Below are 24,698 nucleotides of genomic sequence, written 5' to 3' on the forward strand. Positions count from 1 at the left end.
GCACCTAATAACATGGCTGTCCATAGTGGCCTTCTACGGCTATTCCGTAAATTTATTGACCTACCTTTGTAAATGTTTTTTTTTAATATTAAAAAACAGATTACAACATGATTTTGACATTATGCAGACAGTAAGCATATGTTTAAGTTATTATTTAAGTTATCGACAATTTAACAGTCTTTCATATAGGGTCGGAATTATCTGATTTACATATAAAATTCTCACAAAAAAAAGAATGAAAACACTAGATTTAAGTCTGACATTTTGTAATTAATTACTATAATTAAATATTCATTAAGTACCTACTCCTATAATAGTCCATGGCCCGGATTTTTTAAAAAGATAAAAAATTTGCCCAAGGTGTTGTCAAACATCCAAACACGGTTCGTAATTAGAATTTGTCCATTTAAGTTTATGCATGCAAATTAGAATCTTCTTTACCGGCCTCCGTTTTTACATAATTTACCATGAATGTTGTTTACTTGAGTAATATGTAATTACCTGTTCATATAAGATATATATAAAATTGTCTTAAAAATAAATATTTTAGTTTGGCAAATTCTCTCTCTATATACTTACGTACATTGTATTTTTTTTCTGATGTGACATGAATTGATGATGATATTATTTTTCTCTAATGGGATAGGCAAAGGACTTTAGTCCATACAGCCATCTCATGTGACAACAAGAAGACTTTTTACGCGCCAAACTTTGTTTTTTTTGTAGATTTTATGACCTTGTAGCGAGACCTTAAAGCCAAAACATAAATATTATAATTATACCACAGACAATTGCATTGGTTTACTTTAATTGTCTTTGTTAATACGCATTACGTTTATTTTGGCTTAAGGGTCTCGTTAGCAGGCCATAAAATCTTCAAAAGAAAAAAAATCGTATTTTCTTCAAACATTTTCGCAAAATTAAACAAATTTATAAGTACGTAATATGAACAAGAAAGTTCTTATAGTATTGTATTTTATTGACATAACTTTTAGAAATAGAAAAACACTTTTTTAACTAAGTTTTTGAGAAAGTTCTTTTTTACTTACATACTATTTCTATACTTTGTTATTTCATCTTCTATTTTACCAATTTATGTTTGGCGGCATTACCGACTAGGTTCTAGTTAGACCTAATGAAATAAAAAGCTTACACATAAATGTGATGATAGAGAGGAATTCGATAAAATCACTGCCGTTTCCGAGAAAAGTTTATAAAACTAATTGCCATTATTCCGACCATTATAACAACAAATCTTAGATGTCATACACTTTTGAAACAGGTTTTATTGAAAACGCAAGTTCTTTAACTTCTGCCTGCGACTTCACCGACCTATGAAAAATTGAAAGTCCTTACGATAGAAAATAATAGGATTTTATAAAAACAACATATATAATTACCGTCCATAAATAAAATGTATATATTAATAATTAGTATTTATTAATTACTTTATTCATATTTTACTATTTTATTTTATTTCTGTTTGTCTTTAAAGCCATTAAATCATCAAAAATCGAATATACAAACTTTTAGATAGATACACATTATGCTTCCATGCATTCGAAAAATTCACATAAAAACAAGTAATTTAAAGACAGGATTTCTACTAACAGTATATCATATTTCTTCAACTCCTAATGATGTGTTTAGTTCAGAAAATGCTTTTAAACGCATAACTAACTCGATTCGCTGTATGATTTATTTTTTCTACACTTAATTAAGCTGAGGTCCGTATGACATTCGTATATCGGGTACTAAAAGCAGAAGCATCCATTCAATTATATCTAACGGTCTTAAAGGTCAATAACAATGTAAAGTAAGAAACAGGAACGACTTAGTGAATTTTTGACGTAAGGGAGTCATACTTAGCGCTGTCTAAAGAGACTTACAGTCAAACTCGGAGTTGTAAAAAGTGAAACAATACCTCAATTAAAATAAAAAAAATTCAGTGGCAGTACAACCTTTTTACGTCTGGTCCTCAGATTTATGTATCCGTTTCATGATCATTTTACAATCTAATAGGTAAATTGGTGATCAGCCTCCTGTGCCTGACACACGCCGTCGACTTTTTGCGTCTAAGGCAAGCAAGTTTCCTCACGATGTTTTCCTTCACCGATCGAGCGAATGTTAAATGCGCACTTAGAAAGAAAGTCCATTGGTGCACAGCCGGGATCGAACCTACGACCTCAGGGATGAGAGTCGCAAGTTGAAGCCACTAGGCCAACACTGCTGCAATACCTCCATTATCTTTCGTAAATTTAGTTATGGAGCTTTAAATTTCGTAGCTGAGTTGCACTGTTGCTATTAATCTTTTATTAATATGTCAATGAAAGTAATATCTGACATATTTTATCTCTAAAGAATATTTTGACAGATTCAAAGCTATGTACATTGTCACTTGAGAATCGTTTTTGAATCCCTAAAACAAGTTTACCCAACAGAAAGTATTTATAAATTGAAAACAATTAGATAATTGCAAGCGTAGATATCTTTCCTGGTACACTTACGAAAACTATGTCAGTGAGTTATACTGGTTGCTGTTAATTTAATGTACCTATAAAGAATAGACGGAAAAGGTCGTTTCCCGGTGAAACAGTAGACACGAAAGACGATCCCTTGTCTACGAACAAAATGTCATATCAAATTAGTTGTTACTTTATATTAATAGAATATTTCGGTGTTATTTATAACTAAATTAAACATCTATAAGTAGCAAAATAATTTTGCAGTATAAATATGATTTAACTCGCCTTATGCAAAAACGAACATGATCAAAAATTGCAAACCATGTCGTAAATTACCAATAAAGTGATCAATCAATCAGCTACTAACATAAAACCGTCTATTTATCTACATCGTGAACATTTAGACAGACTAGGCGCCATAAAAGGAAAGGGTGCCACTTGCAAGGTTGAGTCATGCTGCCAATAAAAATAATCACTCCTCAACAAAATTGGGAATGATAGCGATAAATTTATTTGAAACTTGACCTATTACTTTTTACTTGTAGATAAAAAAATCTATTTCACAATCATTATAGATTATTTATAGTTATGTATTTGCTTAAACTTAAAGAGAACCACTTAAAGTATCTTTACTGTGTAGTAGGAGATGTATTGGAGGAATTCAGGAGGAAAGGTAATGAAATAATTACATTAGATTGTCTGATCAGGTCAAGAGATGTTACGTTTAATGAAAAACTTAAATATTCCTTTGACGAACGCCGAGAAACTAAAGAGATATTTATTTTAGAAGGTAGTAAAACTGATGGGATTTAAGAGATTGATCATTAACTAGACACTGACAACAGAACTGTTCTCATAAACGGAAGTATTAACTAGCAAAGGGATAGAAATGTTTAGGAATGGACATAAAATTTTTTAGAGATCGCTATAAGTCGATCTTGGAAAAGTTACAAAAAACTGAAAAGTCTAAAAACCATCTTCGTGAGTATTTCACATTAAGTTATTATTAAAATAGGTCTATAACGAGAGGTGTAAATACGTAACTTCTTACGTATATAAAATCACCTAAGTATGGGTAGTAATTTAATTTTTGATGCTGTACCTCTTGCGAAAACTCTTGGAGAAATCTCTTGTACGAAATATTGTTTGCGTTGTTATAAATTGTTTTTTTATTGCTTATGATCTTATTATTCCTCCTGAATTCAATCTACAACTCTCCGACTGCACAGTAAAAACATCCCTTTTCACGTGTTAGATCATAAAAGTGTTTCAACAAGCTTAAAATTTCAATTAAAAAATGTATTTCAACAATATCCCGCTGCTTATAACTTACAATATATAGATAGAGTATGGCTAATGAAAGAAGATAATTGAATTATTTGAAAACTTTCGGATGGCAACACAGAATGTATGATCATTGTGTTGATACTTCATGCAATTACTCATTTTTATTTCTATTATATATTTTTTCCGAATAGTTATAATAGCCTAAACTTTGTTTTTATTGATAGAATATTTCGTTTCTTTCGCAGGATTTTGATTATTCCGAATAAAGTTGTGTTTTATAATAAATTTAGTTTTAGTTTTCCATGCAATGCAATGCTAGTCATTTTAAGTATCAAATTAGTAAAAGACTAAATACGTATAGTATTTAATTTCATAGAAATACAGTTACTATCAATGTAAAAAATAATAAAATAAAATCAAGTATGAAGTAAGTTTAATCCACAAAATATATCAAACTTTTAGGGATACCATACTAAATTTTTTTGAATTTGCCGCGCGTTTTGTTATCTTTTTTCATTAGCCAGGCTCTAGAAATGACAAGAATGAAGAAGGACAAGGACCTATGATCTTGAGTGTTGACTTCTTGATTGTAGAATAATATGAATATTCTAATAATCTAGTTGATTTTAGTCTGTGGTTGAATCATAAATGTTGACAAAGGTGAATCGTGGTAATTTGCTTGCTCTTTACAATTAGTATAGCTCTTACAATATAGTATATTATTATTTATTTAATAAATTCAAACTTAAAATGATGTAATTTGGTTGGTCTTTTTAATACGCCAAAAACTATAATACATTCCACTTTTATTTAATTTATTATTATGGCCGGAACGCCGATCAAATTAGGATCTATTATAACCTTTTGTGTTGTATTATATGCGGTATATTATAAGCGAAATGATATTGGTGATGAAAGATTATCTCCCGTGAGAGAGTATCTTTTATTTTTGGAGAGAGAAAACGCAGTTGGCTCAGGAATAAGACAACCTAAAGTGGCTCTTGGTTATGGAGCCTGCCACGATTTATTTGTAAATGCAACCTCATTCCTAAACTTTAGAGATTTAAAAGGAGCCCCGGAACATTTTAACGAAATTTCCACAAAGGACGAGTTTTTAAAAAGTTTTGCATATTTCTTCAAACATGGAGCAGCTGCAGAGTAAGTAATGGCATAAAATATTATCCTTTATTATAATTGGTTTAAAAATTTAAAGTGATGACTCGTCAATGCAACAAATATCTGGAACATTATGAAAATTAAGTCCTCTCTAGAGTTTAAATATAGTCAGATTGTAATTGATATGCCATTAAATGATTACATTAGATTGAATTGTTTGTGATAAATATGTAACACATTTTAAACTATTCCAGGCGTTTTATGTCAAATAGTGAATTGTATGATCAACTTGTGGAGCAAGCATTAAAATTACCAGACACAAGATGGGCAATTGGTGGAAATGCCCCTCTAATGGCCAGAAGATTTTTCATGGAAGGTTGGAAAGTGTTATTTGCTGCGAAAATGAGTGAACAACTCAAAAAAAACATTCCCAAAGAAATAGAAATAGTGGGTGTTGATGAAAATGAGGAAATTAAAGATGATATTCATATGATTTTGGAATATAAGGCAGATGAACAATTTGGTATCTATAAGTCACCAAGAGCAAACAGATATATAATGCATAATGATGAAAACAATCCTCTACTGAGCTCATTAGAAAAGCTTGGAGAACATTTAGGAAAATTTAAGCCCAGTTTACTTGTTATAAGTGGTCTACAAATGATGGATAATTTCCCATTCAAAAAAGATGGAAGAGGTAATTATATTAATTCTCAAATTGTATGCAAAGTTATTTTTAAATAATGATTTAGGTAATTATTTTTACGATTGTCATTACTAAATTACTTCTTTTTTTCAGATCTCAGAGCTGAAAGGCTTGACCTAGTCAAAGAACAAATTTTGTCACAGCCCCTAAAAACATTGTCTCATTTTGAAATGGCCAGTTATGTGGACTTGGAGCTTCTTACACACCTAACAACAAAAGTGTTACCTTATGTAGACTCTGTGGGGATGAACGAACAAGAACTCTCAAATTTGTATAATGTTCTTGAATATGGAGAAGTTGTAGTTGTTGCAGATTCTAACCCTAGAGTAGCAACAGCATTAGATCAAATGCGAAAAACATTCCACCTCATAAGAAAAAAGAACACAGAATATAATAGCAAAAGAAAATTAACCCGAATTCATGTACATACACTAGCATATCAAGCTATTTTAACAGTCAAAGGATCGGATTGGAAGAGAACTCAAGCTGCAACTGCAAAAGCATCTCTAACAGCACACAGATATGTTTGCAACAACCAAAAAATATACCTTGACAAATCAAAATTACTACTTGATGATAGTTTTTCAACAACAACTGACAATGATAATAATAGTCGAGTATTCTTTGAACCAACAAAGCCTGTAGCTTGTTGGGAAGAAGAATTTGATTCTGCAAAAGTAGAGATTTGTGTGGCACCTGTACTTATTTGCACAGAGGCTCAGTTGACAGCCGGAGCAGGTGATAATATTTCAGCTGCAGGCCTAGTTTTACAAGTAGAAAACTGAAAAACTTAGTCATTAGTTTTAATTGGTTGTTGGTTCCCATTGAAATGTTAAATTATTAGTCATATATATTAAAGTAGATGTTAATAGTAGTGAGCTTAAATGTGCCATGTCACAGTGTTCCTGTCCTATCTAACAATTGCAATCTAAGTAATATGCCTAAATTTGTGTATGTGATTTAAATTCAGAAAATGTATGTATGTATGTACATCAACTACAACAAATCATAAGTGAAATATCTATGTTTGTATTTTAATCACAAAATTTTTCAGTGGTACTTTACTTAAATTATTTATTATTGTATGAAAGAAAGTCATGGCTGCTCCTCCATTTTATTAAATTATTTTTAATATAAATGTACAATAATTTACAGTATCTATGAATTTGGCTCTAAATTTATTTTATAAACTTTAATTTTGTAATGTTTGGATCATGGTTGTAATTTTAAAATATCCTTATTCTTAATACATGAAATATTTATTCTAAATACATTCCTTGTTGTTATATGATTTTTATTAAAAAATCTGTTTATTTATATATATTTTTTTCAATCTTTATACAAACTTATTATATTTTATACAAATTTGCATACCTGGCCACATATTTTAAATGCTATGCTGCATAAAGATCTATAATTTGACAGTATGAAGTATATAGGATAATATAATGATTATATTAATTATGTAATTAATTTAAATCTTCCTGGATCAAAATGCAATTCTTGGCAGTAAACACACATTAGTTAAAGCTAAATAATAGTCTACTATCAACAAATTAGTCTGCCTTAAAATTTAATGAAATCTTATACTTAAATAAAATTGAAAAAAAAATAGAAATTGATTCTTCATTTCATTTGTTTCTTTAATAATACAATTCCGGTAATGGTAATATTTTAAATATTCAACTTAATGTTTAAAAACAATTCCTATCATACTTGCCGGCTAATCAAGTTTGTAGAAAATTCAGAGAATGACATAAGAATCAACTCTGTTTCTTATTTCATTTCAACATGTTACTTTAAACTTTACCAAACTTAAACAGACCCTTACTATGTTAACTAAACCTACTTATTTACTTTATTTTATTTCATTCTATTAGAATATAATTAAATTAGTGGTTAAAAATTATTTTACTGTCATTTTCAAAAATTTTGCTTTGTTAAATTTCAACACTAATATGTCATATAATATATTTATCGGGAAGTTAATATAAATAAAAATATTATAAAGGTTATTCTCATAATCATTTATTTGAACATACATTAAAATTTGTTTAGATTTCACAAGCTTTGTTGTTTAAGACAAGATTGATTAACAGAGTTTTTATAGCCACGGATCAGTTGTCATTAAGCTTATTTTTCTTGGTAACTGGTTCCCCTGAAGGGTCTGGACGTGCAGCACCCTGGTAGCGATCATACAAGCCACTTTTAATAAACCTTTTTGCAACAGCTATATCAACTGTTGGCCTTTTATCTCTGTCTTTCACTGCTTGCCATTCTTCCATGACCATTTTAACTCGTACCAGCTCATATTTTATTGGATGCTGTGAAGTATCCATACCATTTAACTTCAATTGTATCCAAAACAATGTATTTAATGTTATAGTTACTATTAAATCTATGTCAATTTGAGATGGCAGTGGCATCGTATCATACTTTGCTCTTAACGGCAAAATATTTTCAAGTAATTGTTGTAACTCCATTAAGCTCGTTTTAAGACCCTCAAAATTTGTGACAAAGGCCTTGTCAGAAGCCAGTTCACCATAATCGATGTTCCAATTAATATTTAAGGCGTTACCAATATTAATTAACATGTTAGCCTTTCTCTTTTACGAATAGAAGTATACTATCGTTATACAATCGTTCACTATTTGGTTTATAATTTATTCTACAAATTGTGGTAAATGGTAATTTATACATATAAATTTGAAAGTTTGAAGTTTGAACCACACTACGGCTGTAGCCTGTAAGCTGTTTACGAATAAAACGACGGTTGACAATTGACACTGGTAGTGATCAAGTTCATAGGTAATATTATACCGTGGTATACAACCCTCCCATCATCATAGACCTTGGTCTTATCAAAGGAGCCCCAGATACCAACATCAAATTACAAAGCTATATTAATCAAAATTGGTCAAATCATCTTCTTATTTACACTGACGCATCAAAGCTGTCTACAGTTGGCTGTGTTGGTGCTGCCTGTTGGGTTCCTTAGTATAGTATTATTCTGAAATTTAAATGTCCTCCTGAGACATCAGTGTTCACAGGAGAGGCCACTGCTCTATTGGAAGCAATCCTGTTTGCACACTCCCATAACATACAACAGACAGCTATAAACTCTGCTCTCTTGTAATCAAAAAGGATTGTCTATCATACTAGTTTGGATTCTTAGCCACTCAGGTATCCCTGGAAACGAGACTGCTGATTCATGTGCCAAATCAGCTGTTGAGTCAGGTTCTCTAGATCATTTTTAAATATTCAGCACAGGATCTTTGTGCTCTTGCAAAGACATATCTGGACAGAACCTGGAAGACATTTTGGAATGACTCCAAATCGGTTAAGGGCAAGTTTTATGCTTCCATCCAACAAAACATAGGTACCAAGACAACCCTGCTTTTGTCACAATCGGAATTCAAATCGCTGGATTACATCCACAATCTCTCGTCTGCGTTTTGGTCATGCTTGCACCCGTGTTCATCTAGCCAATGGATCACTCTATCTCTGAGTGTGGCTTGGATGAAGGCACTGTATCTCACATTCTATTTAATTGTCCCAAACTAACCTATCCTCTCTATGACGTTCTTCCCCCTAAAGTCCCCCGTCCTTTAACTGTTTGTGTTTAGTCCATATTGTAAATATATAGAAAGCAATAAAATTAAAGTGTAATATATATATAAATTATTCGTAAATAGGAAAAAGTAGGTATTTAATAATTTTATTACTCATATTTGTGTTGTCTATTCTGTCTTAAAACTAACAATCGAATTTCAACTTTTTTTAATTATTATTTCCACCGATCAATCTCCTTCGTGCCTTTATCTACACGACACTGGCGTAGTACCTTGTGCCCACTTGGCACAAATAAAAGCCATTAAAAAAAAAATATTATACTGCTAAAATAAATTTTCTAGTTCAGTAATTAAAATATTTACTCCCAAATCCCAATTCATATAATTTTACATAACAAACTCATCCCACATTCAAGGAAGAAACCATGAAAAGCAAACATGCTTACCAAAAATATATGAAAATTATTCTAATTATAAGTTATTTAATAGAGACAGAATTAAAAACAATAATCTCGAGTTAAAATCGACGGCGGTGTTTCCTAGTGCAATATGCAGAGCTTAGAATTAGCAATAAGTATAACAGCTATAGTTGACTTTGCGCTAAGTCTCGAATTTGAACCTTACCCTTAGTTATTAATTAATGTTTGCAGACAAAATAAAATAATAATATGAATTAAATGTTATTTATTCTCCACAAATGAAATTATAATTCAATAATTAGTGTACTTTTATGATTATTGTACATTGATAATACATTTATCTAGTTTTTATAACTTCGATATTCAAGGAATTATTCATCTAAGTATTCAAAAGGTTCCGGAGGCTCAGGTTCCTTTTCTTCTTCAGTTTTTGGACCAAAGGCTGCAACTGGTTCAACAAGGGCTTGCTCACCATCACCGGTATGGTTTAACATTACTATTCCACCAATAGTAACGTCTTTCAAGGGAGTAAAGCCTGATCCATCGACTACAGAAACTCCTTTGAGTTGTTGACGCACAACTCGAGCTGGATTGCTAAGAATTTCAAAGTTGGGTTCAGGTTCCTTTTTTTCCTTAGTCTCTTTCTCTTCCCCTTCTTTATCTTCTTTCTTAGTATCCTTCGAAGACGATGGCTCTTTGTCCGATTTTCCGTGAACTGTAATGTTAGGGTTAGGGGACTTGGATGGCTTCTTTTCCTCCTCATCTACATCCATTTTGGATGTTGATGATGACGTAAGGCTAGAAGATGCATCAGAACCATGCGCGCGTCTTCTCGCTCTAGCAGCTGCAATACTCAGTACTGCAGTAGTAACTCTTTCTCGCTCTTCACGTTTCTTTTCTTCTAATGGCGCAGGATAGGCATATAGTGATGGTTTGGCGTTGGACTTCAACTCAAGTAGTGGCATTTTTAAATCAGAGTTAAGTGCGATGAGACATGTTGGAGTAAATGCCAAGGACAAGCAATGGGCCAATGGGAACCAGTACCAATATTGAGTAAAAACAAGCATGCCTACAACTGCAAGCATGTTCATATGGCCTGTCCTGTTCTGTAGGGAAACTGTAACATTTCTACCACCAGCATCTATAATACCTTGAGCTAGTATCGCTCCAAACTTTGCCATGACATCCTCATGTTTATTACTAATAACTTGAGCATAAAGCTGACGGAAGTAGGTTACTTTAGGGCATAAAGCTTCAGTCTGTTGGATCAGAATCATGGCTGATGCAATAAGAGCTCCTTGTCGTACAAAGTTTACAGGGTCAAATTTCACCATTGGCTCTAGTAGACCAATTGCCTCCCTATTACCAGTTCCGGCACAAGCAATACCCAAAGCCATAGCTGCTCCATAACGGACATGGGGATTGTATGATTCAGCTAACAGAGACACAACTGATGGACATTGTTCTGGTGTACGGAACAATAGGAATCCAAGAGCTGTGACAGCAGCTCGACGAACATCATCGTTTACGTCAGACACGGCAACATGAAGCAACGTGCGAATAGAGTCGTTATTGCCTGTACCACAGTAAGCAGTAGCTATAGTATAACAACCAGCTCGGCGAAGTAAGGGATCTTTGTCACGTAACAACTGTTGAACAAGAGCATCAGCTTCCTCAAGGCGCCCGTACATGGTAAAAGAAATGCCAACAGCTAAACCTCTTAAAATTTTCTCATGCTGTGTTTCTTGGGCATAAGCAACCATATCTTCAATCGCTGCAGCATTCCTGGACCCTAACATCACCATACCCATAGCAATTCCAGCAGCCTCACCAGTTACAGCATCATCTTGATATAAATTGAATTTAAGTTGTTCATATACATCTTGTCTATGAGTACCCATTGCAGCGAGTCCTAGTCCCAGACATCCACCATGACGCACCATTTCATTCTGCGCATCTTTTAACTGGGTTAAAAGGTAGTCAATGATATTGGCACCATGATTAGCGTGAATTAAACCAAGAGCGTAAAGTCCACCACCCTCTGAATACCCAGATGAGGGTCCAGCCTCCTTTGGCAAATATGACTGCATCAATGCTAATGACTCACCTTCGTGGCCTCTATGAATCACACCAAGAGACGCAGTGACTGTTAATTTTGCCCAATTTGTGGCTCTAGCAAGCCATTCCAAATTATCTCTTAAAAACTGATCACTTGTAGTTCCAGCATGCATAAATGCATTAGCAATTACTGTTGCTGTGTGACAGATTGATACTCTAATTGCATCTTTTGTATTCTTTAGTATCAGCATGTCCGCATGATTGGAACGAATTAAGAACTGTAATTGTAGCCCTATAGATACTTCACCACCTAAAATTGATATTAATTTTTCAACCCTTTGTTGATGCTCTTTTTCTTCATCACTTAAGCTTTCTATATCTCTTTCTGGTTTTTTTGATTCTTCTGCTGGTGTTTGGTCTACTTCCATGGATGATTCTGGAAAAGGTCCACCTTGAGGTTGTGGCTTTCCCCCAAGAGCACTTGGTATTGGGGCCGTGACTCTGAGAGCTTGCAGTACTCTTCCTAAAAACTGTTGTGTAGCTGAGTCGTACAGGTCAAAAGCAATTTGATATGCCATCAGAACTGATTCTTGAGGGCCATGGGTCAATTTGTCCAGAATTTCAGCAACAGAAAGAGGATCTTCTAAAAAGATTAGGCATTGGCACATATTTACATAGTCAGGGATATTTAAGCCCCTGTAAAGTCCTACTAAAGATCTAAGAACTGTGCTTCGGAAACCCCGGTTCTGAAGGAGGCTCATAGCCACTTGAAAAGCATACTGTAGCATTCCTGAAATAACAAAAGAAATATCATTTATAGATTTTCTTTACTTTAAGTAATAAGAAATCTATATATATATTAGAGATAGTTTTTGGCTATAACAAATAGTAAAATCTCTATTTCTAAATTTAACATCAAACTCAATTAGATTAGTTTGGCTGTCTTACAATTATTAGTCCTATATAATTATTATAGTAAATAAACAATTCTTTCCATAGCTTATGTGGTCTCTATAACGGCTGTAAATAATTTTCAGTATTGATATACAAATACTACACAGTAACATTGTTTACAATTTTTGTAATAAGCACATAATTTATTTCCTTTAAAATAATGCCTTCTTCAAACATACATTCTGTAATTATACATTAACTTATAATATTAGGACTCTTACCTGGTATATCATCAGATTTCATAATGGATTGTTCAAATATATCCATTCTTCGTGTTTCGAGCGCCAAACCCAGAGCTTGTCTATACTGTCCATCATCTAAGCATCTCTGGAACATACGATTGACAATGGCTTCCAATCTAGGATCTATCGTCTCTGTTGAACTATCAATGAAAATCGATTTACGCTTCTGGGTATAGAAGTCGATCGCTTTCGCAATCGTTGTATCTACATACTCGTTCCTACTGTTAACATCGAAAAGATCACCAGCTCCTAGGGCATACGTAAGCGAGTCTTCAAACGCTCCTAAATGATAGTACACTTTACTAGCCACAAGCGCTGCTAACTGATGCTGGGAAAAAACCTTATCCTCGTGCAATATTTCAATCTTCTCAATTGATTCAGATATTTCAGGCCAGAATTCGTCGACAATGGTGTCCAATCTTTTCAGCGCAAATTCTTTTACTTCATGCATCGGTTCATCGAGCAGGGATATGATCCCCGCTGCTGATGTGATGTTCATTTTAAGATATTTTACGAACTTATTCGCTGTAACTTACTACCTAGCTTTTAGTTTTATACACTATGCACAAGAGGACAAGCGAACACAAAATTTTCACAAAATACGATGTACGATGATTTGACAAATTCATGAGAATTATTGAGATCCAGTATCCACAGACGATAATATCACAGATTATGATACGCGTAAAAGACTAAAATTTATAAAGTAAAACTGAAGGTAAGACTAAAACAGACAAAGAGGACTGAAACATCCATTAAACCACAAGTTCTGTGTTATTAGTCTACTTACTTTTGTTTCAGTAAGATTTCTTGGCCTGGCAGAGGCTCTAATTTTCACTTATTAATTGTGTGTAGATTGCGTTTTTTGATTGATGATAATAGATTTTATTTTATGTATTCAATCGTCTACTAAAATTACTATAACATAAACACTATACAATTATTTATTTTCAATTAAGTTCAGCAGTTTTCACCCAAGGACCATTTCAAAACCACAGGTTTAATCACATATTTTTACTGTGATGCTTAGGAAACTTGAAAGATTTGTCACGTCACACGATTTATGTGACGTCAACACTTAAGGAACGAAATGTCAATTGACTGTAATTAACCTACTTGAACTGTCAAATAGGAGTGTGTTGGAAGTTGGAACTTGAAAGTTGAAACATTTTGTCTGTGTTGAAACAGCTGCTTTTGTGTTAGACCAATTTTTTAGTTAATTATTACAAAATGTTAGATTTATTTAGCATTTTTAGTAAAGGAGGTATAGTGCTTTGGTGTTTTCAAAGTACTAGCGAAATATTTTCACCATCAGTGAACGCTTTAATAAGAAATGTAATCTTACAAGTAAGTAAAATACCCGATCGCAAAGAAGCCTGCTTACGTTAATAGTATTTGGTGAAGGCCATCTACTAATCTATTTAAGTTAATTATTTTCGATTATTAATCATACACTTGATGTTTCAGGAGCGTTCGGGGAATAATTCTTATAATCATAACTCACTAACACTACAGTACAAACTGGATAATGAGTTTGAGCTGGTTTTTGTAGTCGCTTATCAGAAAATACTACAACTATCATATGTGGATAAGTTCCTAAATGATATCCACCTAGAGTTCAGAGATAAATACAAGAATGACTTGCAAAGTGGACACTTGGCTACGGATTTTAATTTTAAAGCATCATTTGATAATGTTCTCAGACAATGTGAACAATGGGGTAAGTGATTTAAACTTTCATTACTTATCAATATATATAGCCTATTGTATATTTGTGCACCTATGTGTATTATGTTGAATTTGTTGCAAATCACATGTATATGTAATGAAGTAGACGCAGATGCATAATTTTTACTTCAAAGTAATGGATAATACCATAATATAGTCACATCGTTTAATAATAAAAACAGAGCTTCTAATTAATTCTGACACCTATTTTAGCTAAGTCACAAGCAAAACTACCAAAACAGATGAGGACTTTTGAAGACTCATTTAAATCTAAGAAAACTGTTGCGTCAATGATTGAAAGGAAAGGTGATGAAAAAAATAAGAAGACAGGTTTGTACAAGAATTAAAATCTAGTACGAATAATAATAGAAGAATAATGTACATTCATACAAAAATTTGGTCTATTAGCATTTGATTTCAATAACTTCTATAACTTAATGTGGCATGAGTTGTGACATTTTGTATATTGTTTTGACATTTGTAGAGCAACAATAGTAAATGTAATTTAGAGGCAAGACAATTGTCAAGTCCATGCAATTCTTGACATAGTTAAGTCACAAATCTGCACTAGGGCAAATTGCCCTTGTGGACAAAGGAATTTTTTTTGCTAAGCAAGGCATGGAAATTTGTTCAAATTTATTAATAGAATGTAAAAAAAATCATGGCGTAATTTCTTGCAAAGATATACACTTAATACTAGCTGACCTGGCAAACGTCGTTTTGCGATGTATATCATTTATGATAAAAAATAGGGGTTGATCGTAGAGGGGTGAAAATAAGGCTTTATTTAAAAAAAAATTATTAAAATTATCTTAAAAATAAAAAAATAAAATAATTTAGGGGGATGAAAAATATATGCTGTCCGATTCTCAGACATACCCAATATGCACACAAAATTTCATGAGAATTGGTCAAGCCGTTTCGGAGGAGCTTAACTTCAAACACCGCGACACGAGAATTTTATATATTAGATAATAAAGTAGGGTAAAACAGCTTCCATTAATTATGTAAGTAGGAACTCGGCCTTACATACATAAAAAATGTTTTTTTACTTCAAGTTTTTTCATGTAAATGCAACTTTGTATTTTATGAGAAATACAATCTTTAAACCATTAGATAATGTAACAAAATCTGTTTTTAAAGCTTAAAATTTACTATATCAGAATTTATTTGTTATTCAATTAATTTCAGATAAAAGTACTGTTATTATATAGATTACAAAATGTTGAATTCATATTTTTTTGTTTTACAGTAAAAATAGTTGAAAATAAAAGCATAGCCAATGGTAAAGTGGAGGAGTTTGATAATGACGATGACGTCATTGTGGCTAATCGAGCCAAGCTGGCGCAAAAACTAGCTTCTAAAGGCAAAAAGGATGTTAAGTAAGTAGAAGGAAATTAACAATAGCATTATATATTATATAACAAATTAACAACTATGTTGTTTGTATAAATACTTGGATTTCCCTAGTTATTTACTTACATTTTATTCCAAATAAAATAAAAACTTAAAATCAATTACAGAATGAAACGGGCGGCCTTATCCCTTTTAATCAATCTCTGCCAGACATCTCTAGTTGAAACAATTGTGAAAATGTAAAATAAAAGTAATGTTAATATTAATCGATACAATAAAAATAGGAGAAAACTAAAGTAAAGTTAACATGATCATTAATATCGACGGCGATTTAGAGGAATACGATTGAGTTTTAGCTTAAAGAAAAATAGTTCACCATCTCGTTTCTGAATCCCCATTCTTTTGGGTCCATCTATGGACGTAGCCCTCCTCCATATTTCTCCAAATCGACCTGATTGTAGCCAGCTTTGTATTTTGGATCTGCCTTGTCGGTAGCCAGGCGGTGTTTTGCTCTGCCAAGTTCTCCATTCAAGGTCCATGCTAGCTATATTAGTGACTTCATCGTTTACAACCATCTCTTCTTTAATTACTTCATTACGAATACAATCGCGAAGGAACATGGCGTTTTCTATGGCTCTCTGTGCAACTATTAGTTTTCGCAAACTACTCGTTCTGACGCAACGCAACATACATACTATCAGAATTACTATTATTAACTTGATAAATCTACAAGCTACAGGCTCTTGAATTCAGATTTGTTTCTTAAATCATATTTCTTGTATGTATGTAGGATATTGTTTGTGACTTGCTTTAGCTATTGGGCTGTCTTATTCAATGATTTAAAAAAAGGTAACCAATTTCACCTGGATGCTTGAGATAGAGAGATGATCTATTTAGGCTTCCGAGCTCTTTTAAATTTCGTAAGTATGTTTGTCCATTTAGTGGACTTTCTGTCATTCCGAAGTGGTGGAGGCCTGATGACCTGTAACACAAGTACTCTTACCTTTAGCAGGTATCAGTCTCACACAAAATAGCATTTTCCCTAAATAGAAGAAATACATTTATTTATAATAATATATAACTGTCACTTGTTTATGAAGGAAGTTTTTGTAAGAAAATGAATATAGATTATTATTATTATTACTTAGTGGGCTGTCCAATGCTTCGCCGACTGGTTCTCGGCCTCCATTCCTTGCCCCATCGGCAATCCGTTCTTTGGGTAATGTACCCCACACATTTCTGTTTAAGCTAATACGCCCCTTTTGGTTTAATCTCTTTATTATTAAAGTCGATATCGTGGAGAAACACCGAGCGTAACCCTCTTCATAGCTCGTTGGGCTCAAATAGAACGTGATAGAAGGACTGATATAATTTCCGATTCTTTTTATTGTAGAAAATCACCTAAAAGCCCAAAACCAGTAGTGGAGAACCGTACCAAGAAGCCCCGTGTTTGGGAACTGGGTGGTGACTCCCGCGACCTTCCTACGTTGGACTTCAGCACTGACAAAGAGGGTGACGCTGAAGTTTCTGCCGACACACAGGTATAATAGTCCTAAATATAACACTATTAATAGATAATACCTACCTTTATTTACTATGCATTAATACGAAACTAAAAACGTGAAAGTTCTAACACGTTGAGCGGGTCAAAAAGTTTTATCACCAAATAACTGGCCACTTAAATTTACCTTAAGAAAAATGAAATTGATTGCGTTCTTTTTATTAATTAATTGTACTTTAATCGAGATTTCGTATGTTTCTCATAAAATTGTATAGAAATGCTTTATTCATTTAAGTAACTTGTACACTTATGGGATGTCAAAAACTAAATAATAAAAATAAAAAACATTCTAATTATATATAGATTTGAAATCAATTTCAAATCCCTTTCAGTTCAGTTCCTTTTTATTTTACTAGATACATACTTGCAAAGACATATTAATAAAAAAAAAATCGATGACATTAATTGATTATAAACACCTCTATACTAACTATAGGGGTCCATATTTTGTAGAAATGATTAAACGACTTTATTATAGTTGGTGGGTCAAATGACTGGTGCTATCCGTGACCTGGAGGTGGAATCTGATGATTCCAGCTCCGAAGAAGAAGAACAAGGGAAACCTAGCCCGAAGAAGACCGGTGGGATGTTCAGCATCTTCAAGGGTATGTGAATATTATCGTCAAGGGTAATAATATTCTTAAAATATATGATGCAATTGAGTTAAATATTATGAAATATAAACAAGTACTTTAGTAACTTAATCCACCTAAAACCCATTAATATATTCATGACAATAAAACATAATTTATGTTTTAATAAAAGACATAAAAACATTATATATTTAAAATATTTATGTATATCCGTTTTTACTGCGCATTACTTTTGTAATAGGCTGAGGTTTGGTTATTGGAATTATGAATATTTGATTCGAATTTTTAAAGATAAATACTTACCAGAGTTAAAAATAACAATTTGTGTAGGTTCTATGGTTGCTAATGAATAATCTAAAAAGGTTTTCAAAATCCTATCAAATAGCTTATTGTTAATAAAATTACAGAAATGTATTTTATTGACAATAATCACACCCATAGACTTATATCGTATGTACGTATATAATAACTCATATGATACGAACAGAAATATATAAATTAACTAAAAATTTAATTAAAATTATAACTCAGTTTAATAATAAATAATGACTGATTTAAATTGGAAGACCTATTGTAGAGTCTGTGCAGAGAACCACACCACAAGACAACGCAAGCTGTCATCTGTAATCTTTATGTCAAAAGCTAAATCTTACCTAATCTGTGGTGATGAAATTAAAGATCCTTATATTATTTACATTTATACATTATTTTAGTATGTACAATTTAAAGACTAAATTTAGTACCAACCTCAAGAAATAAATAAATAAACAGCCTACTGATTTATTAATGGTTCTGAGTACCGATGTTTTATTAAACCCAGGTCTAGTGGGCTCTAAAGCTCTCAATGAAGAAACAATGCGTCCAGTTTTGGACAAAATGCGTGATCACCTTATCGGGAAGAACGTTGCAGCGGACATTGCCAACAAGTTGTGTGATTCTGTGGCTACCAAGCTTGATGGAAAGGTATTTAATAATTAATTAAAAAACCAAAATATAATAATTGGCCCTACAATCTTTTTCGGTCTGGGCCTCAGATTTCTGAATCTGTTTCATGATCATTTTTAAATCTAATAGGCAAGTAGGTGATCAGCCTCCAGTGCCTGACACACGCCGTCGACTTTCTGGGTCCGTTAAAGCATTGAGAATATACTTTGATTCCCGGAGAAAAACAATCTTAAATAAAAAAATAAAAATAAAAATACGTAAATAGGGACTTAATAATTATAAATGCCAAATTGTGTTACACGACTTCTGTCTATTTGTGTTATATTATTTTTTGACGTTTGACATTTGTGTTGACAGATCGGTTTCCTCTATATATCTATGCTTATCATACATAATTATTTTAAACCAATTAGACAGGTATACCTCTATCTGTGAGAGGTAAGATGCAGACAAGACGTCTCAAAAATGCCAAGATTCAGAAACTTGACTTATCACTAACTTATGACCGTCAAAAGAGCGTACCATTCCTAAAAGACCGGCAACGCACTCGCGACCTTTGGCATTGTATGTCCATGGGCGGCGGTATCACTTGGCAATTGGCATCAGATAAGCCTCCTGTCTTCTATAAATAAAGTCTGCACTCCGTATTAAAAATGTATTGGATTTTGACACCTTACCATTAAATAATGCTTTGGTGGGTTCCAACGACCTATAGTTGTATATCGTTATTTCCAGGTTCTAGGGACATTTGACAGCGTGGCTAAAACAATAAAAGCGACTCTAACTGAGTCCCTGATGCAAATATTGTCTCCGAAGCGGCGTGTGGACATCCTTCGGGACTGCCTCCACGCAAAGCAACAGGGCAGCCCGTACGTCATGTCTTTCTGTGGGGTGAGTATTTTAATGAAAATTAATTTATTAATCAATTTTAAAATAAATACCTTACATGGATTATTAATTTTTTTGGATCCAAATTTTTTGAACTATCAGTTATAAGGGTTGCCTGGAAGTGTGGCTAAATAGTACAGCCGATGCACTATTTTTTTAAATTTAATATAAAAATAAAATTTGGAAAATAAAATATCGAAAATAATAACACAAAAACATGTAAGTTTTTGAAAACTTGATAAGCAACACAGAGTTGACACATATTAACCCATAGGTTTAAATAATACAAAAATAAATATGATATATGATTTACCTATACTATAAATTATATATTCATTTCTTATAGCATTTTTAGATATCTAATTTAGAAGAAATAATAAATATCAACGGGGCAAATGCATCAACCCGTGGTCTTGGCTTTGGATTTCTGTATCTTTTTTTTTTTAAAGACAATTCACACCAATTAACCGAGCCCCATGCTAAGCTTGTGAAGCTTGTGTTATGGGTACTAGGCAACAGATATACATACATATTATAGATAGATAGACATATAAATACATATTTAAACACCCAAGACCTAAGCACAACACCAAATGCTCATCACATCGATGTTCGTCTCAGCCGGGGATTCGCAGTCAGGGGTACTAACCACTAGACCAATGAGTCGTCAAATCTATGTATATGTATCTGTTTGATGATCATGTTTTTTTTAAAGAGCCAAATAGGTGATCAAAGTCAAAATCATTTATTCATATAGGTATCACAATGTACACTTATGAACGTCAAAAAAAAAAATGATATGCTTCTAATTTTACATTTACTGCCAGTTCTTAAATCAAGGGCGTAGAACGGAAGAGAAGAACTGGCAATAAACTCGCCTTCTGTGCCTGACAGAATTTTGGTAAATCGCGTTTACAGATTTTGATTAGTTGCTTTTTGAATAAAATGCTTTTTATTAAAGTCAGAATTATGAAACTTCACCATGTTACAAGTAGCGGCACGAAACTCTAGCGCTGACCGTTATTGCGCAGAAGTAAAAAATAAGGTACCTGAGGGGGGCTAGCGGAATGAAGAGCGTCGATTGGCTCTCCAGTCGCATTTTGTCCCCCGCGCGACAGTACACATGCGCAGCAATCCCCTCCACGTTTCGGCCAGCGCTAGACTTAAGGCCGATTTACATTATCTTAGTGTTTAGGAGAGTGCTTTAGGATAGTACTTTAGTTGAAACATGTAAACGCTACTTGCTTTAGTAAACGCTACGCTAAAGAACTTGCCTTTTAAGTTGTACTAAAGCACTCTCCTAAACACTAAGATAATGTAAATCGGCCTTTACGTGCCGCTGCCTATACGAACCTACGGCCGGCATTTCGCATAGCTATAATTGATTTGTGGTTCTAGGTGAACGGCGTGGGTAAATCCACGAATTTGGCAAAGATTTGCTTCTGGCTTATCGAAAACGATCTATCGGTTTTGATAGCCGCATGTGATACATTCCGAGCTGGTGCTGTTGAGCAACTGCGGACTCATATGAGGCGGCTGCTGGCCTTGCACCCGCCGAGCGCTCATAACGATAGATGCATGGTCCATTTGTATGAGAAGGGATATGGTGAGTTAAATGAACGTGTTCATTTTGATTTACTTAAGTTTTTATAAATAATGGAAGCTTCGAGAAATATGATTTTGTTGAGGCAGTGTTGCCAACTCCTAAACTTCAATTACCCATAAATATCGATTAAAACCCCTAAAAGTTTTTGTACACTTTGAGTTGTTATTGGAAATATGTATTAAATACATATAGAATGGGGCGTTTAAAAAAAAAACATCTTATTGAATAAAGTACAGAATAGTTCTCCTATATAAATGTCCCCCTCTCAAAAATCCCATGGACATCTTGATTCCCCCAAAATTTGGAGGGAAAACCCCTAAGTTGAATCACTGTATAGAGAACTGTAATACCACAGACTAGAGAGAACAAAGATAATAAAATGAGTTAAAGACATTTTAAGGCGCGAAATTTAAATTGACTGAATTTTGATTGAATAGGAACTCAAAACCTACCGATTTTAATGCATCATTAGAATGCTGTATAAAATTTTATTTAAAAACATTAAAAAGCAGTTGTGATGTCGGGATAGGACTCTCATGTTTTGAGGTTCAAATTAATCTAAATATTGTAGCTGTTTTTAGATTTATTACTTAATTTTATGCTTTGAACTCTTTGTTAGGAAATTTTAAAGAAGTTTAAATTGCGTTATTTCTGGGTTTTTTTAATTCTAGTCTGGGGGTTTTCAGAAAAATACACAACTTAATATCACTCTGCAACTACAATCATTTTGTGTCTAAATTCTGTTCAAAACATAGGGGAATACGCATTTCACTATTTAAAGTTTTAATGTGCATTTGATTTATTGATATAAAGCATGATTTGTCTTTTAACCCGACTAACACGAAATTTCGCTGCGAATCGAACCTGGGACCTTCCTGTGATTGAAAGTAAACAATAAAAGTACTAAATATATAAATTTGTAACAAAAGCTGGAGCGATACTGATTCTTAAATTTCAGGCAAAGACGCAGCTGGAATCGCCGCTGAGGCAATAAAGTACGCGGCAGACGCCAAAATTGACGTGGTTCTAATCGACACAGCTGGTCGTATGCAGGACAACGAGCCGCTCATGCGCGCTCTAGCCAAACTCATTAAAGTCAACCAGCCCGATTTGGTTCTATTCGTTGGCGAGGCACTTGTTGGGAATGAGGCGGTCGATCAGCTGGTTAAATTTAACCAAGCGTTGGCCGACTACAGTTCGTCAGTTAACCCGCACGTGATTGATGGGATTGTTTTGACTAAATTCGATACGATTGACGATAAAGTTGGTGCTGCCATCTCTATGACGTATATCACGGGACAGCCGATAGTGTTCGTTGGCACGGGGCAGACGTACACAGACTTGAAGGCTTTGAACGCGACTGCTGTTGTGCACGCGTTGATGAAGTAGATTTGGGACCGGTTTCTGGGGTTTTGGTAGATTAAGTATTTTTAGTTGATATCTCGTCATGATCGTAGAACAATGTCGGTTTTGAAAATAATCCAAAATCCACTTTTTATCATATTTGATACTTTAACTAAATATTACGGCTAATTTAAAAAAAAAACATGTGTTTTAAATTTCAAATTTATCAGTCGGTAAAGTGACGGATTTGATAGACGCTCATTGATTTTTCTAGAAAACTGTGTAATTTAATGTTATTATATTTATTTAGTTTCAAAAGATACCCTTTTGTTTGCTTGTATGGCAATTTTCATAATTACAGAATATGAATTAAAAAAGTTATGACAAAAAACTAACATGATTATATTATTATGAAATGGCTGCCCTGTAAAGTTTACTATTTGTCAGATCCGTCATTATTCTACGACTATGACGATCTGGTTGGTAGTTTTTCAGTTGGGATTTTTCATCTTGTAATTAAAACCTTGTTTCGTTTAAAGGTTTTTAATACTTAGGGTCCTTCACTAGCGTACCAATTATTAAAAGGCCGGCAACGCTCTTACGAGCTTTCTTTCAATGTGAGTGTCCATGGGTGGCGGACATCACTTATCATCAGTTGAGCCTCCTGCCCGTTTGCCCCGTTATATATAAAAAATAATAATCTTTATTGGTTGAAAATGTTTTGTATCTGTAAAAATATTGTTTAATTACTAATTAATTTGACTTTATTATTGTGAATGTATAACCTTTTCAGAAACCGGAAACTGCTTCATCCATTTGTCATCGTATTCTTGGGTATTTTAAGTATTAAATCATTATATTTTGAACCGCCGAAATAATTTCCATATTTTTGTATGTTATTTTTTTTATTCGATCACAAATTATGTATATTTTATTGTTGGTGGTAATGGATTTTATTATGTTAAATAAAAATTATTTTTCGATTATTTTGTTTTTATTTTGTTTTTTTGACGTGACAACGTCTAATAAATCGATGAACGCCGGCACGCACGAAAAGTATGACTCATTGTCCCGTTACGCTCATTGTACGCTTGCGCCGCATCTATCTCTCTTCCACTCGACTTAAGGACCGATCTCGTCACCAAACTCCAAAAAAGTACATTGTTTCTTTCCATTCCTCGTCATCGTTTCTTAAAGAAGGGCGAATGGAAAAAATATATGATGGAGTTGAGTAATTTATGTATCCATTTTGAAAGATCGATACACGATTTAAATAACTTCGCTTGATAGAAAAAAAATCTAAACATAGCCAATTTTTGACACTGAATTCATTTTATGACGAAAATGTACAGCAATTCGTGCTGGGATAGGGCCTTAAGTATGCAATACTTTCATCAATGTTTTGTTATGACGTTGTCACGTTAAACTATCGTCCGTAAACCTTTACAGACAACCATTTTTGTATGATTTATTTCTACATAAAATTATCCGCTTATGGAGTTTTAAGAGTAGCAGTGCCTTGTTATCATAGTTCAAGGCTATTAAAATGTTTAGCAAATTTTATATTAAAGATTTCATTGCTATTAGTGAAAATTTGCTAGACGATTAAAGCACGGATACATTCCCTTTATACATTTTATAAAAAACCTAAGAGCGCTAAGTATGATAAATTGTTGCGTTGCCCCTTCCACTAGCCTTCCACATTTATTCGTATATTCCACTCTAGTGAATTCGCTTTTACTTGGTACTCTGTAAATTTCAATAGCATTCAGGATTATTTTGATATAGTACTCTTAATATCTGTAGTGTTTTTGTAAGGCCGGATTTAGAGGTCTGGAGGCTTCGGGCAACAAAGGAG

General features: G+C 33.3%; 3 protein-coding genes across 3 annotated transcripts; 2 read left to right on the forward strand and 1 right to left on the reverse strand.

Moving 5' to 3' along the window:
* Nucleotides 1-4,391: 4,391 nt before the first annotated feature.
* LOC125051647 (ADP-dependent glucokinase) lies at nucleotides 4,392-6,726 on the forward strand. The gene is made up of 3 exons (XM_047652134.1): nucleotides 4,392-4,910; nucleotides 5,123-5,565; nucleotides 5,668-6,726. Exons 1-3 carry the CDS (start codon nucleotides 4,576-4,578, stop codon nucleotides 6,357-6,359), a joined length of 1,470 nt encoding a protein of 489 aa, XP_047508090.1. The 5' UTR covers nucleotides 4,392-4,575; the 3' UTR covers nucleotides 6,360-6,726.
* A 3,089-nt stretch (nucleotides 6,727-9,815) lies between these two features.
* Nucleotides 9,816-13,436, reverse strand: LOC125051637 (26S proteasome non-ATPase regulatory subunit 1). The gene is made up of 2 exons (XM_047652116.1): nucleotides 12,799-13,436; nucleotides 9,816-12,413 (listed from the first exon to the last, which is right to left on the reverse strand). Exons 1-2 carry the CDS (start codon nucleotides 13,316-13,318, stop codon nucleotides 9,937-9,939), a joined length of 2,997 nt encoding a protein of 998 aa, XP_047508072.1. The 5' UTR covers nucleotides 13,319-13,436; the 3' UTR covers nucleotides 9,816-9,936.
* Nucleotides 13,437-13,945: 509 nt separating this feature from the next.
* On the forward strand, nucleotides 13,946-23,021 carry LOC125051640 (signal recognition particle receptor subunit alpha homolog). The gene is made up of 10 exons (XM_047652126.1): nucleotides 13,946-14,166; nucleotides 14,287-14,539; nucleotides 14,761-14,877; nucleotides 15,800-15,929; nucleotides 17,297-17,444; nucleotides 17,943-18,069; nucleotides 18,878-19,020; nucleotides 19,738-19,893; nucleotides 21,289-21,496; nucleotides 22,455-23,021. The coding sequence occupies exons 1-10, from the start codon at nucleotides 14,050-14,052 to the stop codon at nucleotides 22,883-22,885; spliced, it is 1,830 nt and encodes a 609-aa protein (XP_047508082.1). The 5' UTR covers nucleotides 13,946-14,049; the 3' UTR covers nucleotides 22,886-23,021.
* The last annotated feature ends 1,677 nt before the right edge of the window (nucleotides 23,022-24,698 follow it).

The sequence above is a fragment of the Pieris napi genome, chromosome 8 (assembly GCF_905475465.1).
Source record: "Pieris napi chromosome 8, ilPieNapi1.2, whole genome shotgun sequence".
Taxonomy (NCBI): Eukaryota; Metazoa; Arthropoda; class Insecta; order Lepidoptera; family Pieridae; genus Pieris; species Pieris napi.

Excerpts from the sequence above, each read along its gene's own strand:
- LOC125051647 (XM_047652134.1), top strand. The coding sequence starts at position 4,576 with ATGGCCGGAACGCCGATCAAATTAGGATCTATTATAACCTTTTGTGTT. Across the intron at positions 4,911-5,122 it reads AAACATGGAGCAGCTGCAGA|GCGTTTTATGTCAAATAGTG; the intron begins GTAAGTAATGGC and ends AAACTATTCCAG. Across the intron at positions 5,566-5,667 it reads ATTCAAAAAAGATGGAAGAG|ATCTCAGAGCTGAAAGGCTT; the intron begins GTAATTATATTA and ends TCTTTTTTTCAG.
- LOC125051637 (XM_047652116.1), bottom strand. The coding sequence starts at position 13,318 with ATGAACATCACATCAGCAGCGGGGATCATATCCCTGCTCGATGAACCG. Across the intron at positions 12,414-12,798 it reads GAAATCTGATGATATACCAG|GAATGCTACAGTATGCTTTT; the intron begins GTAAGAGTCCTA and ends TTGTTATTTCAG.
- LOC125051640 (XM_047652126.1), top strand. The coding sequence starts at position 14,050 with ATGTTAGATTTATTTAGCATTTTTAGTAAAGGAGGTATAGTGCTTTGG. Across the intron at positions 17,445-17,942 it reads AAGTTTCTGCCGACACACAG|TTGGTGGGTCAAATGACTGG; the intron begins GTATAATAGTCC and ends ACTTTATTATAG. Across the intron at positions 21,497-22,454 it reads TTTGTATGAGAAGGGATATG|GCAAAGACGCAGCTGGAATC; the intron begins GTGAGTTAAATG and ends CTTAAATTTCAG.